We start from the raw sequence: 19,553 nt of genomic DNA on the forward strand, positions 1-19,553 counted from the left end.
ATCTTAAAAGAAAACGAAATCCTTCAATAAACGTCTGTAGGTTACAATAGAATCGTAAATAAGCTGTTCTGTAGTGTACCATTTTATACCTCCCTGGATCCTTAGGACACTAAAGAAGACGGATGTGGTGTCATTTTTAGTTATCGTCGATTTTTATGGCACTACATACACTCTCTATTCAAAAAACTATATTACAGGTCAATATAGACGATAAATTTCGCATTCGTCTGATATCGTATTCAGAAGTATGGCTTGTTGATCGCTTGAACCGCTGTTGCCGCTGAGTCTAACAAAAATGACTGGGAGTGTTGTGACTGTGTATACGTCAGACCGTGGTACAACTTTTTATGCAGAATTTTTGTGCGCTATGAATGGAGAAGTAAGCTCTCTGTGTGCTCAAACTCTTTGACATGCATCGTTTGTGAGATGTAGAACTCACTGTGTAGAGTATATTATTTGATGATAGTCTTTGGTTTGTGTACGACAAGCATGCATCCTTAATCTGTGTGTGCAATGGCAACAGAAACTCCATATGATGACTCGAGTGACGCCGAATCAGGTGCGCAGTGTTGTTGAACTCTTTTTGAATAATTTTTGTCGTTCTTATTTTTACTATTCTAATGGGAGGCAAGAGTAGATAGTGTATATATTTCTGTAGAAATATAGTTCAGTAAGAATTTATAAATTGAAGACTTTGCATTGACTTAATTTTCTGCTGTTGACAGCTCGAGATTCTGGTTCGGATTCCGAAAGTGATGGAGGATCGAACCGAAGCAGTAGCAGAAGTGGTAGTCCTGCTAGTCAGCACGGAACAGCACCGACACCCGGCAGAAGTTCAGGTGCAGAAGATAGAAGTGATAGTGAAAGTGAGAAGGGCACTGATGCTGCTTCACCATCCAGGACTGGTACCGCAGGACAGTATTCACCGCGATCTGTGGCTTCTGGAGGTGATGCTTCTCCCCGGTCTGATGAAGGTTCCCAGAGCCCACAATCAAATGCAAGCAGTCGAAGATCTGTAGGTTCTGCAAGCCAACATTCAACACACTCGCAGCGTACACAGCGCTCAGCAGTTAGTAATCAGTCTCCACGCCAGTCCCATGCCAGTAATCAATCTCCACATTCCAATGCTAGTCAGCATTCCCCCTATGCAAGCGACCACAGCCGTTCACAAAGTCCACAGTCTGCTGTGTCTCAAAGTCCACGTTCTCAGAGATCACAGAGTGCTCATTCGCAACGATCACAAAGCCCAGAGTCAAGAAGATCACTGAGTCCACAGTCCAGAAAGTCACGAAGTCCTCAGTCCCACCGTTCTCCAAGCCCACAGTCTCACCGATCTCCAAGCCCACAGTCACAACGATCTCAGAGCCCACAATCTCAGCACTCACAAAGCCCTCAATCCCAGCGATCACAAAGTCCAGCTTCCCAGAGATCTCACAGCCCTCAATCACAGGGATCACCTGCTGCAAGACGCTCACGAAGTCCACAGTCGCAGAGATCCCATAGCCCACAGTCACAAGGTTCTCGGACTCCTCAGTCACGTAGATCACGAAGTGCTCAATCTAATCGTTCTGAAAGCCCACAGTCAAGACCACAAAGTGCACAGTCACAACATACCCAAAGTTCAAGGAGTCGAAGTGGATCACCTGCTGCATCTCCTCGTTCAAATGCAAGTGGTCATTCACGAAAGTCACAAGCAGAATCTGTTCAAAGTAACAGATCCAGATCTAGAAGCCGTCCAAAGAGTGTAGTGGAAAATGGTGAGAAAAGTGATGATGAGAAAAGCAATTCAGCATCCAACCATTCAGGTGCTGTAGACCACAATGACAAGGAATCAGTGAGAAGCGGAGCTCCTGCCTCAGATGAAGAAAAGTCTGGTAATTTTTTTGCGCTACTTTATAGTTAGTGCATGCTGCATATATTGTTCCTGTTTCCATTCTTGTGCAAGAATTGTATGTTGTTGCTTTTACCTAACATAGGCTTGTAGACTATGATCCCATCCTTCAGTATTTACTGGAATATCAGAAATTTATGTTTTTTTGTCATTTGTGTGCATCTGCTTGAAGTAGGTGCTGGAGGTTTATCAGTTTTAATCTTCATTTGTTATTTTTTATTTAAAAATGCAGATTCAGTTAGTGTAGACCTGTGTTGAAAACTTGTCAGAGAATATTCTTCTGCTGAAATCTTTTTCTAAAATTTTTATGCATGCGATATGTAATTGCTTCTCTTTTGACTTTCTTAGAGCTTTCGGCCTGTGCAGACAGGTTATTTTTATATATTCTGCATAGCAGTACACACTGACATGAGTGTATAAACCTTGAAGCAATCCCATCTCAGAGATGTCAATATTATGATTCAGTGTTCCACATTATATCGATAGTGCGAAGTTTATGATATTTTGAGTATCCTGTGGCGACAGCGTAAGTGTTATTATAAACATTATTAAATGCAAAAGTTGTGGCTCTTTGCTACCATTTATTTGTTTTGTTCATGTAAGTATTGTCTCACGATATAATATAATTGTATTCAAAGCACAATGAAAACATCTGGTTCAGATGTACTTACTCATAGAATATAGGCCTATATGGGTGTTTTTATGAGAATGGGACGGATGATCAGTTGCAGCCTTGCTAAAGGAACCATCGCAGCATTTATGTGAAATTATGTAGAAAAATCACGCAGAAATCATACATCAGAATGTGCAGACAAAGCAAACTCCAGTCTTTCAAATATGAAGTCAGTGTCTTAACAACTGCACTGCTTCATTTACTTGGTCCCTATTTACAACATTCTTTTGATCGCATCCAGTCAGTACAAGGTAGCTTATAGCATAAAAAATGCTTTTACACTCGTTCTTTGCATCTCTGTGTGCTAACACTACACACGCTATGAACACCTGCTGGTGACCCCAGGACCATTAAAATATTGCTGTGCCGCTTGCACTGTTTTCGGCCTGTTTGGAGAACTAACTCCAGAGCCATAAACATGTTACTATGCCCCATGCACATCTCCACAGGCACCCTTCAGTGTATCCGGAAAACTGAACCAGCATCCCCCCCACAAAGAATGAGATGTTTAGAGATCAGAAGAATGACATGGCATTAATATCATGCAGTATTAATCATGGCATATGATTTTGTTGTAAAAGCATTTCTGTGTGATCATTGTAATGTGACAGGGTGTTGTGGTTGTTCCTTCTTGTTATTGATCCCTAGCTCTATTAGTTCTTAGGCAGTTTATTATAAAATCCCAAGTAGAAAATGCTGTTTTAGAGTTATTGCTTGTTTTTTGGTGGTAAATGTAAGTCCGAACTTGCTCTTTTTTCACAACTAGGCCTAAGTGTAGGGCTGTTAGTGAAATACTTAGTACAAATGTTTTCCTTGATGTACACAACAGATTGGTAGTTGTACCCATTTGTTGCAGTGATGATACCTAGTTAAATAATTCTATTCAATGAGCCTGATTACTTCTTTTAGTTATTATTCTTAAGGACGTTTTCTGCAGTTTGCGGGAGAGGCTAGTAGTACTGGTATGTCTGTTGCAGGTTTTACTATATAGCCTATGCATTTACATAACCTTTAAAATGGAGAAATTTGTTGGCTGTGAGAAGTTATGTAGAGTCGTAACTGTTTTGTTTGTTTAGTATGTTTAAAATGTTTCTTAACCAACATCAAATACAAATAATCATGATATTCTAGCTAGCTCGAAGCTGAAATATAACGAAACATCTTGACTATTATCTCTATCTTCATCTTCAAGAGTCAGAAGGCAGCAAGGTGCTTCTGATCAGATAGTGTGTGAAGCAAAGCTTACTTGTTTAGCAGTCATTTTGTTGCGCCTGTCTGCAACACATCTGCACTGTGTGGTGACTAGCAATCTACCATTTACATAATATCATTATTCCTACCTGAATTTTCCATTTTTGTTTATCAGAAGAGGAGCTTCAGAACTGATACAACCTGACAGTTTTTACCATTAAGACATGTCTATATCATATAAATACATTTAGAGCTCTCATACCTCCCTGAAAAAGATATTCTGGAAGTAATGAATGTGAAAAGAGCAGTTGTGAACACCTTTCAAGAATACTGTGTAAAGTGTACTTCATTTCAGGAATGATTCAAGAACATACAAGCACAGCACTGTCAGAGCCCCCCATCATACAAATATGTGTTGAAATCATGTTGTAGCATACCCTCATCGGGTGCTACCAGTTTTTGTGTGAATATATTCCATATATTAAATGCTGTTGTCCACATCATATATTTGGTGTTATGCTGAATGAGCTGAAATGTCATGTACATATGTATCCACACAAATAGTATAATTGAAAACTTCTTGTGCCTGATGATGGTTAATAACAGTTGAAACTGGTACCAATAATAATACATTGCATCTAATAGTGGGTCAAGAGGAATGTTAGATAAGAGTCAGCAGCTTTAGCCAGTGACATAATGTTAATGGCTGATGCCACATCACGTTTTGGTGCATATAATCATAGTTTTGTTGTTTGTTGGCAAAGCCAAAGAATGTGAAAGCAAGAAGAAAAGAAACTGTTTGTGGTGACACATTGATGTGGAGCTCTGTCCAAGGTATAGGTTAGGTTGGAAGGTGACAGTTCGATTGTGAGTTGGTGAGGCCAACAAACATAGTATTTTTAAAAAAATAAAATTTTAAAAAAACGCACAGTCTCTGGTGACAGACTGACCTGTAGCTTAGCCCATAGGCTACACAAAAACTGCTTGTAACATCTCCCGTTACAGTCACCATATTATTTACAGAATTTGTCGCAAGCTTCCAAAGCTAACTACTCTTATTGAACATTCCTCAATATCCCTGATGGTGTTACAAAATGATTTTTGAGACTGACTATGTAGATCATAAAATTCTAATGGTGATACTGAAATTCTATAGTGCTAAAGGCATTTCCTTTGGATGAATGGAGTGATATCTCAACAATAGAAAACAAAGGCACTGAGTGACAATTGACACCACAGTAGTAAAAATGTGGTATCAGTTGTTACTGAGAGCCTTTGTGTAATATGTGAGCATAATTGAAAAAGCCATTGGAATAAAAAATCACCAATAGCACCCCAAGTAGAGATGATGGCCTGAAACTCAGCACGACTTGGCATCCAGCAATTGCGCAGTTGAAGCAGGCACATCAAATGCCAAGTCAACGTACACCAATGTATGGCACTGCCACGAGCACCAGTGATGTCGCAGCCAGCAACTAGTGTGTATTAGGGTCATACCAGCAGCCCACTGGCAGTCATATCATTTGACAATGGCCAAGGAATGCTTGGTCAAAAGTTTGTGTGATTTTATGCCCTTGACATAACTGGAAACCTGAGAAATTTGTATTTAGTTTTCACTGATTTTACGAAAGGTGTATTAAAATGTCACAAATATAAAAATTGGGATATGCAACAGATCAATCTCCCACTACAACCTATATTTCACATTCATATTTGTAGGCTTTGCCAACTCTCACCCAAACTAGTATGTTCTATTTGCAACAGTCAGAATATTGTTTCTTCTTTCAAAGTTATCTTCAGGAGTTAAGACTTCCTTTTGCAGGCCTTTGTAAGATTTTTTATAACAAAGATGTCAAAAAACAGTGGTATGGAAATAGAGCACACATTTCCAGAACAAGAATTCTTTAACGAAAGTCAGACGGTCTACTCACTTTATCTAGCTGAAAACAGTTTGCATATGAAACAACATATTCGTTTCACTCACTAGTACACATGCTTTTCTAAACATTACCATGCATTGTGAAATATCTTACATAAGTTACAGATTTTCAGTGCATAGTGCTGGATGAGTTTAAAAAGGAACAGAGGTCAAAATTCTGTCCAGCCATCCAAATTTTGGTTACCCTAAACCACTTAATATGGTCCCCATGACAAAGTAATGCTTCACTTCAAACCATGATTTAGTCCATCGTAGCTTGTGCTCCATACCTAATGGCTTTGGTGTAGAGTAAATGTTAAACTATATTTTGATAATTGAAAATGGGAAAATTTAGTGACAGTGAATATTTATGAAGGCATCAAGGTGTGCTCAGATATGTAGCATAATGGTTAAGGCAACTGTTTGCAAAAAGCTGGAAATCTGGGTTTAAGTCACAGGTCGGCATAAATTTTCTAATCATCCCAACATGCACATTACATTTCAGGTGTAGAATTTTGACTGGTTTGCACTTACATGATTTCATGTTATTGCATCGTCACTTATTTCATCCCCACCAATTCATTAATTTCATTTCAGTAGGCTACATTTAATTCAATTCACAACTGTCAAAAAGTATCAGTTTTCTGGGAAGGAGTTGCAACACATACAATTGTGAGATGTGCTGCTGTATTTTGCGACATACCTATCTTTTTCAGTATCATCATGAATTCGTAATTTGCTGTCTAGGAAGCATGTTGATGGTCATCTCTATTGCCCAACGTGATGAATTTCCAGCTAGTCCTCATACTGTGTGTGTACATTGCAGTCTAGCAAGAAAATTTTGAGATTTATTTATTGAAAACTGTGTATGTGGCTTTTATAAACTTGAGACTTTCATTCTGCATTACACTATGGTCTAACCTAGGGCTGAGATCCAATCCAGCTAACACATACTGCTGTGTGTGTGCATTTTCAATTAGCAGTGACTTTCCATTTGTGAGATTGATGAAGCTCTAATATTCTGAGATTTTACAATACACCATATAAGGGTTTACAGAAGTTCCAAGTAGTTCTGTATTTTTGTGTGTTCCCTGTACTCAGAAAAATAAGATTAACAAAAAATGGGAGAGAAACATCTTGAGATGTAACACCATTATGTGCAGGCATAACACTTGTTCATAATTTCATAGTGGAAACATGTAAGAAGAGACTGATGAATCAAAAAGCTTATGTTTATTTCAAAGCTAGTGAAAAAGTTTATTAAACCTTGGGTAGTTGTCGTGCGCAAAGTCAGTTGTCCATTGCCGAACTGATCGAAAAGTTGATGGTTTGCCTGATGTCTGCTACAATATCAGTAACACCTATGTGAACAAGTTTTGTGCATCTCACTTAGGGAAATAGCATCACAAGAGGGAAAAGAATCAAATGCATACACAGCATGTATTTCAGGAAGAAGCTTCCTACAATTGTGGATTGCCACACTAGGAGCAGTCAAAATCATGGTTAGTAGACAGTTTCAGATTGTCACTTAATTCAGCAGTAAGAGTATATGTTGACTAGGGTCTGACATTATTTTCAGTTTTTGCTGTAGATCATAGAAAGTGGGGAGGACATTTAGCTTCACTCACATGTCTCTACATGTCTGTCTGTCAATTTGGAATACCTTTTCTGAAGACTGATTAAAGTCTTCTTATTAACTGGAATGTAGCATCTAAACCTTAGGATTTCTTGACTGTGAGTAGTTCAGATGCAGATTTCTCAGGCTGCTATATACGATAGGATGTTATTACAGGATGGGGGCTAGCAATGTTGCCAGAACACTCAACTGTCTCAATACTTGTGAGATACACATGAGTTCCCCCCCCCCCCCCCTCCCAGTTCAAGCAAAACTGTGACACATCCAGATGAAAAGCCACCTCAAAAACTATTTATTATGTACTAAAACAGACATGAGATCAACTAAGGAGAGTGAGAGTTCTAGGCAAAGCATTCACACCAGAGACTCAACTTAACTTGCTTTACAAAATCAGTCTCCTTCATCTAAAATGGAAAAAAAAGAAAAAGAAAACTAACCATTGGTATAAACGCAAATTAGATAGTACATAAATTTTCGACCACACATGAAACATGCAATTGAAAGACAAGCAGCCCATGAGATGTAGTATATATAGCAACAAGCAAGTAAAATGAATCTGACTGCAAACTTATGTCAACAAGATTAAACCACTTAGGTAACTTCAAATAAGTATGGGATGAATTGGAACATTTTATTTAAATCTGACAAAGATAGACTACATTGGTCAAAGTTAAATACATCAGTCAAACTTGTGATAAACGAGCACATACAGTAATAAAAGATTGTTTTTAAATGTAACATTCAGAGAATGCTACAGTTACAGAGATTATTAGTCTCTCTCTGCAAAAGAGTGTGTATGGGCACGTAGTCATAAATCCTCAGTAAGCACTGTGTGTGGAGCTTACAACAAATTTCACAGTAAAATCTTGGCAAAAGTTTCAAAACATTCAGAAAATCCTATGAAGTTCTACTCCTATGTAAAGTCAATGATCAGATTGAAACCTTCATCCAGTAGATCTGTTTAACAAACCTGAGTAAAGCAGACAGTAAGCCAAAACATTAAATTCTCCATTCACACATGAGGATCCTCCCACAATATCACTGTACAACCTTTACACAAACTCTCTGTATTGAAAAGAAATTGCAGCTACTCAAACCAAGAGCAGATGATTATTGTCATTCAGCAGTTCCCCATCCATGCTCAGCAATTGTCCATCAGTAGGGTTGTAGGCTTGAAGCAGCATCCATGCTCAGCCTTTGTCCATCAGTAGGGTTGTAGGCCTGAAACAGTTGACTAGCGCCATTCAGGGATTCCTCCTCCATGCACAGCCATTGTCCATCAGTATGGCTGAAGTTCTGAAGGTGACAGGGGAAGGTATAGTTCCAGGGAATGTCAGACCAGTACCACCTTTCCACTTCTTTTGCAGGGTCGTAGGGAATATTGTAAGCTCAAATGCTATGACATTCCTGCTTCTATCAGTGGGTCAAAATGGGTTTGGTGAAAACAATTTGCATCAAACACAGCTCCTTTTTTTCCACATTATCATATAAATATTACATGTAGACAAACAGATAAAAACCATCTACCAGGTTTCCAAAAGATGTTCTGCACTGGACTACATTGGCAACTGACAAACGAATGTACAGTGACACAGTGTGTCCGTGTAAATATACAATTTGATCAGAGATTTTTAATTGGTGGGACCTAATATGTTAAAGTAGATGGCAAATGTTGGTTAGAATAGGATGATTGGGGTCGGTTTTGAGGAGCAGAAGGGGTGAAATGAAAGAATAATTTGAGAGTGCCTAGCAATCAAACTTACTGCATAGGAAAATGTACTTTGGGGGTGAGACACTCTTGGTGCTACCAGCAATGTGGGTAGAAAGCAACTGTCATGTAAAACTAATGAAAGTAACGTGTTCTTTGGCTGTTTGGTGAAAGCTCTCCAGAAAGCTGAAAGGAAATGACTATCTCATGGCAGGAGCTATGGTACTCTTCAGTAGGGTCATAGTCTACCCATAACCCCAAAGTGGATTGGATTCATACATGTGTTAAACATTCATTTTCACAGAGACATTTATGAGAAATAACTAAAGCAAATCATAAGAGTTAATTGTTGTCATAGTGGCCAAGTGTCTGTACCATGACTACTATGAAGACAATAATTTGTTTTTTACTGCTGTCAGTTAAATTATTGATTTCCTTTTTTTAATTTAGTACACTTCAATGGTGTTAACTAAAAGACATAATGTGATCGACAGCAGTACAGAGCAAATAATTTAAAATTCACATCTTATGGAGAAAAAAAAAATTACTTCCCAGTTTTTGTTATCTAGTGACATCCATTATGCCTTAATATATACATTTTAGCCAAAACATCACAATTAGAACTTATTGTAGGGGAGGGCCATTCTTGCATTTAAAAATAAACATGTCCATGATATAAATAATCATATATTTACCATGTTATCTGGTGGAATTGCTGAATATAAGTGCATCGAAAACGTATTAGATCCCAATGAAGGCATCAGTTACCTGGCAGAATTCCTAACTGACCTGATCCAGCTGAAATTCCACCGCATAACTTAAAGTAATTTACAATAGAAGCAGGACCCACTTCACAGTTGTACAAGATTGTGTGTAAAGATGTTGAGCAATTTAACTTCAGTGTCAATCTCCACTAATATATCCTACTCAGATGTAGGTGGAAACAAAGTTCAAGGTCATTGACATAGAGAGTGACATAAAGATCAGTGGAACACACCAGGCAGTTCCATTTTTTTAGTAACAGCAGAGTTTTGTAGTGAATGGCTAACCAGAAGGAAATGCCAGAAGACAGTACAGGTTGCCTAAAGTGTGATAAATCCATCCAGGGATTTTCCAGATCAATAAATGTAAACAGGCAAGGTCAGTCTCGGAATAATTATATGATGCATAGGCAAAGGTTACATAGATGACAAGCAGCTGGCTGCTGTATTTGTCAGCGGTACTCATCAGTGGCCACGTCTAGCTCACTGCACCCTCACAGAACTGTGCAGCCTCTCTACGGCTACAAAGCCTAAGGATCTTTGACTGGATGTCTTTATCTACTCGGGCTGGGTGGGGAAACGAATCACTATTAGATACAAAAAGTGTACACAGTCTGATGTACCTCCTTTTAGCTGTAACAGTTTGCAGTTTCCAGTGTAACTTACGTTCTCGATTACATTCAGTAAATTAGAGGAGCAGTATGTTGAGTACCATGGAGTGGATTTAATGTGGTTTTTCCAACAGGCAACTGTATGTATCCTGCTCAAAATTGCATTTATTTGAGAATTTACTATTCTTACAGTGAAGGAGAAACTAAAAATATTGTATAGAATCAAGCTTTGTTAAATTAATATTACTGTGATTTTATAAAATGTTTTACAGTATTATTCTCTAAAAAAAGGATGTAAGTAAACTGTGTTTGTTCATTCATTCATCATGTTCAGTAGAAACCATCAAGGAGGGGATCTTTCACTGATGTGGAACAAGTCAAGGTGCACTTTAACTAAAGGCGGGTGTCCTAGAAACCTAATCTTTATACTGTACTAACAAAAAATTATCTCTGTACCGTTTAATGCTGTTCTTGCTTATGCTATCTAAATTTATTTGAGGAAATTAGCAAGATTAGAACATTCATTGTCACATGACAAGTTATAACAATCATTTCATTGGAACATTGATGACACATCAATGAATGTAGTTCACTACCTGCATAGTCATATATCATTATATATGCACATGCATACAAGAGCACATAGCAACAAAAAGAAGGCTGTTGCTTTGAATAAAGTTTCTGTCTCTTCTGTTGTAGTATAGAGTTACTATTCATGTGCTATTATTAGCTTGATGTTTACGTGATTACAGTGATATTTTTCAAAGAAATGATGCAACTACATCTGCAAATACCGAGTCTCATGTACACTAAATGACTACTTGTAAAGCTACTTTACAATGAATGCTGCTATTTGTCTTGTAGCCAACAGAACTTTTAAATCCCTGAGTCTAGCCATTCAGCTAATTTGTAGCCAACAGAACTTTTAAATCCCTGAGTCTAGCCATTCAGCTAATTTGTAGAAATAGTGGCTAATGTAGTATGTTTTTAATTTTCCTTGAAATTAGTAGGGATTCCCTATTTCTTGTTTTATGTTAGGTGGGAGTGTGTTGAATATTTTTCCACCCAAATAAATTACTTCTTTCTGAACTCAAGGCAAGGAGGGGAGTCGACATGAAATTTATTTTTGTGTCTTGTATTGTAGACTATGCAAATCATACTTCAACTGAAACTGTTTTTTATCATCAGCAACAAAAACCAGTAAGGAGAAAAGTGTTGAAAAATGAGTGTAGGAATCCCAAGATCCATGAAAAGTATTTTGCAAGAGATACAGTTATTTGTTTTTACACTACAAGCAGATTTCATACATCTTCCTATTTGATATAAGATAGACATACCAACAAGTAACTGAGCAATGCTGGGTAATCAACTAGTATTGGTATGAAGTATGCAGTGACATGCCATATGATGTGGAGATGTAGATGTACACTTAAAAAAAAGTCCAGAAGTATGTGCTGGCAAGTAAAGTCATTTGTCACAGCTAGTTCTTAAAACATCAAATCCAAAATGTGTGTCGGGATGTGTGGATAGTGTAAAGATAGAATAGAGGTATATCAATTTAGTATCAGTATTTTCTAATAATAGGTACATTTTTACTAGAAAGAAAAAGAAATTACATTTCTTTTATAATTTTCAGTTAAAGACAAAAGTGAAGATGAAGATGCTGCAAGGGCATCAAGAAAAGATGACAGCAGTGATGATGAAAGGAAATCACACAGTGAGAATGAAAGTACTATGGAAAAAGACAGGTAACAACCATCACTGTAATCATTAGCAGCAAAACTTTAAGGAGCCCACAGATAGTCCTTTCAGTTATAAGTAAATGTAGTTCAGAATGTTGATATTTTCCCCTGTGTTAATATTTTGTATAAAATGTCCATCTAGTATTTGCTTAAAATACCAAGTTATATTTACAGTTATTTTTTGTACTGAATTGTTATTCCATGTCTTAGTAAAATAAATTTTGATTGATAAAGTGATCAGAGAGATTCCGTATGTGGATATTACATAACTTACGTTGAAAATAAGTGTGTGATTCCAATTTTAAAGAATACTTAAATGAACAGCTTAAATATTGGGACAGATAAAGTGGACCATTTTCAAGATTATCGGAGTTTAAACAAAAGAGGTGGAACAGTTGATGTGTTGTGTGTGTTCAAAGGTCCAGTTTTAAATGATAGCTCTAGGAATATGCTGCAACCACATACATACTACTCCCATAGGGATTGTGAGGATAAGGGTAGATTAATTACAGCATACACAGAGGCATTTAAACAGTTATTTTTTCCTATGCTCCAAACTTGAATGGAACAAGAAAAAGCCATAATAACCAATACAGTGGGACACATCTGCTACTACGCTTTCACAGTGGTTTGCGGAGCATGGACGTCGATGAATTAACATTCCATAGTTTTATATATGTGTCACATAGGTTTTCAAAAATATCTTCAGGTGATGTATTTGACATTATTGTGAGGTCTCCAGCACGCAGATCTGAATGAGTTCAGATCACTAATTGGCTAAGGCAACATTATAGATTTGCAAGATATCTTTAAATTGTTTTGCATATCTAGTACACATTATACTGCATATGTACAGGGTCTCTCATTTAGCATGACATCCGAAATAACTTCTCATCCAGAAGCAAAATAAAAAGTGTATCACACAAATGTTTAACTACGAGTGGGATATTAACCAGCAGAATTTTTTTTAAATAGCACCTTATATTTTTTTATTCGATAATGTTGTTTGTTCATTCCTCTCTAGTAGCTACCGAACTTTTGCTGGCTATGTCTTTTACATTGCTTGTGGACAAAAATTATTTGACAATGTCAAGAGAAATGTTAAACCCTGTATATTTTACTAACCAACAGTGTTATTGGCTTAATTAAATCTTTTATTTGCTGTGAAGAAGCAACATGAAAAGAAACACCTCCCACAGATGAGAGTATTAAAATCCTAATGGTTAACTGTCGAAGCATTCGCGACAAAGTGCCAGAATTTGAAGCTCTCCTGAAAAGCATTGAAGCTCGCATAATGCTAGGAACAGAAAGCTGGTAGAAACCTGAAATTGATAGCAGTGAGATTTTTGGGGAAAATTTAAGCATATATCAAAAGGATAGGCAAATGGGAAATGGAGGTGGTGTATTTGTCACAGTAGACAAGAATCTCAAATCCACCAAGACAGAAATTGAAGCTGTTTGTGAAATTGTTTGGACAAGACAAAGTATCAGGGATGGGCATAAAATGGTAATTGGATCCTTTCATCACCCACCAGATTCATCTCCTGATGTAACAGGAAACTTTAGAGAAAGCCTCAGTTCACTTGTACATAAGTTCCCCAATCATACTGTAATCATCAGTGGAGACTTTAATCATCAAGAAAATTACAGTTTTGGTTGTGGTGGTTGTGATAAGACACCTTGTCAAACACTAGTAAATGCCTTTTCTGAAAACTACCAAGAACAGATCATTCAGAACCCACTCATGTTGGAAATATATTGGATCTAATTGCAACAAATAAACCTGACCTCTTTGAGGATGTCCACATCGAAAATGGTATGCTGTTGCATACCATGTTGCAGTTGTGGTAATATTGATTACCAAAGTACAAAAGATAACTAAAACAAGTAGAAAGATATATATAGGTTCAGCAAACTAGATAAAGAATTGGTAGTGTCATATCTCACAGAGCAATTTGAAACTTTTAGCATAGGCCAAGAGCATGTAGAGGAACTATGACTGAAATTTAAGATTAATTACCATCCACTAAATATGCAGTAGAACAGTCACTGTCACTGTAAACAAACTTCTAAAGAAACAGAATACTGCATGATAGGTGTGAAACAAAGTATAGCGCTATAGACAGAGAGGTGCTGAAGGAAATGCGTTTGACTTTCAAGAGAGATAAAGTGCAGCCTTCAGTGACTACGATAGCAGAGCATTGTTGAATTGTATTTCACAAAACCCACAGAATAAAGGCTGCTTATTTAGTAAATACAGTCGTAGTCAGATTTAAGTTTTAGTTATGCAGTATTTTCCACTACAGTATGGACGGGCCTGCCCCACACCAGCAATTCCTTCTGTCATCAAGGAATGTAGATTTGATGTGATCTCTTTAGAAGTTCAAAACAGGTCATCTAGAAATAAAAATTGACAACTTAAATGAGACTTTCTCTGTGTTTACTAAATAAGATATATTAATAGATAGCTGTTTGCCTGGAACAATGTTCCAAAAATTTTTTTTGTATGTTATGGCTGTTAGTGGCACCAACATTAGTATTCAGCCCCAAGCGAATGAGACAGGAAATAAAATTGAGGGTAGCAAAGCAAAAGCGGAAATGCTTAACTTCATTTTCAGATATTCGTTTACAGAGAAAACCCAGGAGAACTGCCTCAATTTAATACTCGTACCAATGAAAAGATGAGCAAAATAAGTATTAGTGTCAGTGTTGTCAAGATACAGCTGAAATCATTAGAAATGAACAAAGCTCTAGGGCCTGATTAGAGTTTATACTGAATTTGTGGCTGAGTTAGCCCCTCTTCTAACTATAATCTGTTGTAGATCTCTCTAACAAAAAACTGTGCTCAGTTCTTGGAAAGAAGCACAGGTCGCACCTGTCCACGGGGAGGGTAGGAGAAGTGACCCACAAAACTACCATCTAGTATCCTTGACACTGATTTGTTGTAAAATCTTAAAACATCTTCTGAGCTAAATCATCATGAGGCAAGACCCAGCTCGCACTTTTCTCGTATAGATGATGGTGTAAGGTGTATACATTATAACTGGCCATGCTTTCCAACCCGCGTTTTGTGATAATTAAGCCAGTCGGAGCTTGAACTCACTTAGTGAGCCGCCACATAGAAATTCTTCCTACGTGTTATGTGGAGATGCTCTCATAGTTTTATGTCCCCTTGCAGAGCTGTAGAATGCCATCAGATTCTGAAAGTGCAATACTACTGTCTGTGTTTTACGCAATGAAGCAGGAAAAAGTTTTTTGTGTAAATAAATTTTACACATGATGCTATTAACATGTGTGTGTTTAAGAAATACCATAAAATGAACTTCTTTGCCCAGATTACAAGCCACCTATTAACAGTACAAGAGTGTGGTCTATTGCATGACTACACCAAAAGGCATCCTATCAACGACTGCCGACTGTGGCACGTAGTCTGTGACTAGACCGTACAACCGGTATAATTCATATAAGATCTTACTTCTTTAGTTATACCAAAGTTATTTATTAATGTCAATGTTTCTTGACATTGTAAAATTACTGAAAGATAATATTTATGACCCGTAGACTCCTCCTAATGTCTGAGTGGCAAAAGGCAACTTTTGCTAGCATATATTTATTAATAACAATTACATGATTTGTGCCAGATAAATAATGCACTTCCCCTGCGTATTTCCTTGCTGACATCATGAGTGATTTCTGCATCCACTACTCATCCCACTGGCTTTGAAAGCTCCAGATGGCCAACCGCCTCTGCTACCTGACATGGGACCCTACCAATCATTCCTTACTCCATATGTACTGCAGTGCTGATACATTCACTTCACGTTTGTGAAATGGTGAAACTAGAAATAAAGCAAAATGTACTCTTACCTGCAAATAAGTGGTATCATACACATCCCGTTCGGTAACTACTTTTCAAAATAGTGATCTTTTTTTTTCTTTTTTTTTTTCTTTTTTTTTCAGATAAAATAAGAATTTTGGAAACATTAGAAACATGGTATCTCAGTTCTTAGGAGCAGCCTTTATACCATAGTTCATTTTATTTTATGCCAGTTACTTTAAATATTCTTGACCTCTTCAAGTATGATTTAAGTAGTTTGCCAGAAATCTTTACGATGCAAAATCTACTGGTTTATGAAATCTTACTACATTTGCACCTACTAAAACAGCTTTCCTAGCTTCTGGTTATTAGCATTTGCATAATCTTTGAGTTTTGACTACCTTGCTCTCCTAAATTTTAACTGCAAAAATCTTTCAAAATATCACATTAATGTATATCAACAAAACATATTATACAAAATACTTCAAGTATGATCACAAAGGCAAATTAACATTAGCTTGACACACTTATTTAGTGAGAAGCGCTATTAGTCACGAGCCAAAATTGTTTCTCCTGGACGACGCGTTTAGATTGCTTGATGATTCCAGCCATAATTTGCGAATAGCATCTCTGGTTGCTGACTTGTCGTCAGGCTTGGTTGTCAGTGCACTTCATCTAGGGAGGTGTGCTCAGAATTCCCTATGTTCTCATGATCAAGACATCAAGTATGAATACATGAAACAAAGACACAGATTTTAGAGCCAAAGTAATAATAATAAATTACATTTCCCAGACATTAGATTATTTGTTCTAACTAACTCTACTGGTTCTGCCCATGTGGCCAAAATTCAAAAATTTAATATACTACCACCTTCATGAATTAGTGACTTCTTTTCAAATAATTATTATGTAATAAACAATTTGAAAGTTACATGACAGCCTATTAATTTGATTAATTCTTGAAAAATTATCATCTTTTTAATTACTTTATTGTTTACGGAATTGAATCTTTAATAATAACTGTTAACTGTTGGTATTAAATTATTTAGGTTTATATTGTTCGTTTGTCTATACTTCATAAAGGATCACTATGTTTACCAATGTTGCAGTTGTGACGTATCTCTGTTTACATCATGTGAGCCAAATCACATAATCATCTGGCTTGGCTATTTCATAATTTGTCTGTGCTCTGCACACATCGTAGCCTCTCTCCACCTATGCGATCCCTTTAATGTCCTTGCTGATGTCACAATATGCAAGCACACCACGTCCTCTCGAGGTTCAGTCAATCCCTGCCTTTTTTATACAGACACATAAACTGAACATATGTTATTTCAAAATACTTAGAACTACTTTCTCTCTCAACAATTTAATAGAACTATTATTTACAATGCATTTCATGGTCATGTCTGTGTATTTCACAGTGTATATTCATTGTTATCTTACTAGAGAGATATTCTGTCTTATAATAGATATTCAGACACTTCAGAGTGTGGAGGCTTCCCTTCAGTTATCACAGAATCTCTTAACGTCGACTATATTGTATATGCCTCTTACCACATGGTGGGACTCTGGGTGTGCAACTTCCACTACATTAGGATGTGGCATCCTACAATGGTCCTTCAAACATTTCATAAAATTTCTTTATTTCATCTACTATCCCTGAACCGACCTCACTCTGATTCTGATTCACTTTTCTCAGGGAAATACCTTCCTCTTTATCTACTTCCCACTGAAAATACTTGTGCGTTCTTTTTATGTGGTGCTTATCATACACTTTTCCTTTGGGACTACTTCATTTTGTCAAATTTAATTTCTCTCTGAGAACCGTTTACCATTAGGGTCATACTGCCATTTCCTAAACCGATAATTACTTCATGGTCCACCAAACAAATCTGTCCCTATTATTGACTCAGTACAAAGATTTGAGACCACCATAGCACTAACCTCCGATAAAATTCCTTGAACATTTATCTCTAATAACATTTGATTCTTTATTTTCTGAAATTCTCCTCCTCCTGCACCTATAACTGTAACTCATTGTAACGGCAATACTGGTACCTCACTTCTACCTCTTATTTGGCCATAAAGCACCTCTGCTACAGCACATAATTCGCTTCCTATATCAGTAACAGCAATTGCATTAATTCCATTAATTTCCAGATTACAACTGGTTGATATTCCTCTTTCCTATGTATTTCATCTTCTTCAAAAAGAACTTCTCCATTACCCCCAAGACTTTCCCGTATGAACCTCTTCATAGTTAGTGCCATATTACTTATATGAGCTTGTGTTCGGACCGCTCACAAACTGCTCTCTAGTTTTCCCTTTGCTGGAGTCGCCTTTCTTAGTTTCTGTCTGCCCTGTCATCATTGTGTCTCGTTTTTTTCCTTGATATTGCCTGTTACTGTGATTGGTTCCACCCTCCTCTACCATGTCTGTTAAAGCCATTGCCACGCTTCTCTTTTCCTCTCATTATATTTTCTGTTACGTTCCCTATGCCCATTATAGTTTCTGTTTTGTTCCTCCAATTACCACTTTCTCTCAATCTCCAATTTACTCCTCCCTAGCCATTACTGGATCTTTTCTCCCCTGAAATTGCATCTAGGTGGTCTAAAGTTTGTAAAATATCTTGTTATCTTTTTTGATATCCCTATTAATTTTTCCTGAACACTGACTGGTAATTTGACCAAAACTACAGCAATAAAGTCTTCTCACTAAGTGGGTTATTTAAACACAAGGTCTTCTCGCAGAAGCTTTGAAAATAATCTTTATACCTATTGTACTCAATGCCTAAGAAATTTCTCCCCTGGAAGATGCAGTTTCTAACATTGCATAGAGTTCTGTTAGCTTAGTATGTGTCTAAGAATTTTTCTAATAAATTCATTATACATTTGACGTGATTCACCAGCTCTCGTTCCCCGTAAAAATTCATCTCCTTCCATTCCACTTTTAATACATCCAATTTTCCTCCTCTCATCCCAGTCTTCTGGTTTCTCGAAAGCTTTAGGATGAAGTTTCCCTTTTGGCGAAAAATTATGTAAAGTTTGAACTTTTAAATAGTGGTCTTCATTTGTATTGTTTCCACTATTATTTACAGCAATAATGGCTTTTAATTGTGAACCTAATTTCTTTTCAATCCTTCCCTCAAAGATATCAGTGCCTCTGTTAGTAAAATCACTGACCTCTTTCTGAATACTAGCTACACTTGTGAATATATCTTTAATATTTGTTTCTACTGAAGATATTGTATTAGATAAAGCTGTTTCTGTTTCATCTACTTTTTTATTTACATTGGAGATTGACACATGTAATTTTTCAATGTCCTTACCAAAATTGTAATGATGTTGTTGTTGTTGTGGTCTTCAGTCCTGAGACTGGTTTGATGCAGCTCTCCATGCTACTCTATCTTGTGCAAGCTTCTTCATCTCCCAGTACCTACTGCAGCCTACATCCTTCTGAATCTGCTTAGTGTATTCATCTCTTGGTTTCCCTCTACGATTTTTACCCTCCACGCTGCCCTCCAGTACTAAATTGGTGATCCCTTGATGCCTCAGAACATGTCCTAACAACCTATCCCTTCTTCTAGTCAAGTTGTGCCACAA

The 19,553-nt window shown here is 37.1% G+C and overlaps 1 protein-coding gene across 1 annotated transcript in view; it reads left to right on the forward strand.

Moving 5' to 3' along the window:
• The first annotated feature begins 437 nt into the window (after positions 1-437).
• LOC126469829 (another transcription unit protein) overlaps positions 438-19,553 on the forward strand; it is a 55,925-nt gene continuing 36,809 nt past the window's right edge. Inside the window, exons 1-3 of the mRNA XM_050097123.1 lie at positions 438-559; positions 726-1,874; positions 12,026-12,137. Of these exons, the coding sequence (XP_049953080.1) occupies positions 514-559; positions 726-1,874; positions 12,026-12,137 (1,307 nt within the window). The 5' untranslated portion in view covers positions 438-513. The remainder of the gene's footprint in view (positions 560-725; positions 1,875-12,025; positions 12,138-19,553) is intronic.

The sequence above is a fragment of the Schistocerca serialis genome, chromosome 1, assembly GCF_023864345.2.
Source record: "Schistocerca serialis cubense isolate TAMUIC-IGC-003099 chromosome 1, iqSchSeri2.2, whole genome shotgun sequence".
NCBI classification, from domain to species: domain Eukaryota; kingdom Metazoa; phylum Arthropoda; class Insecta; order Orthoptera; family Acrididae; genus Schistocerca; species Schistocerca serialis.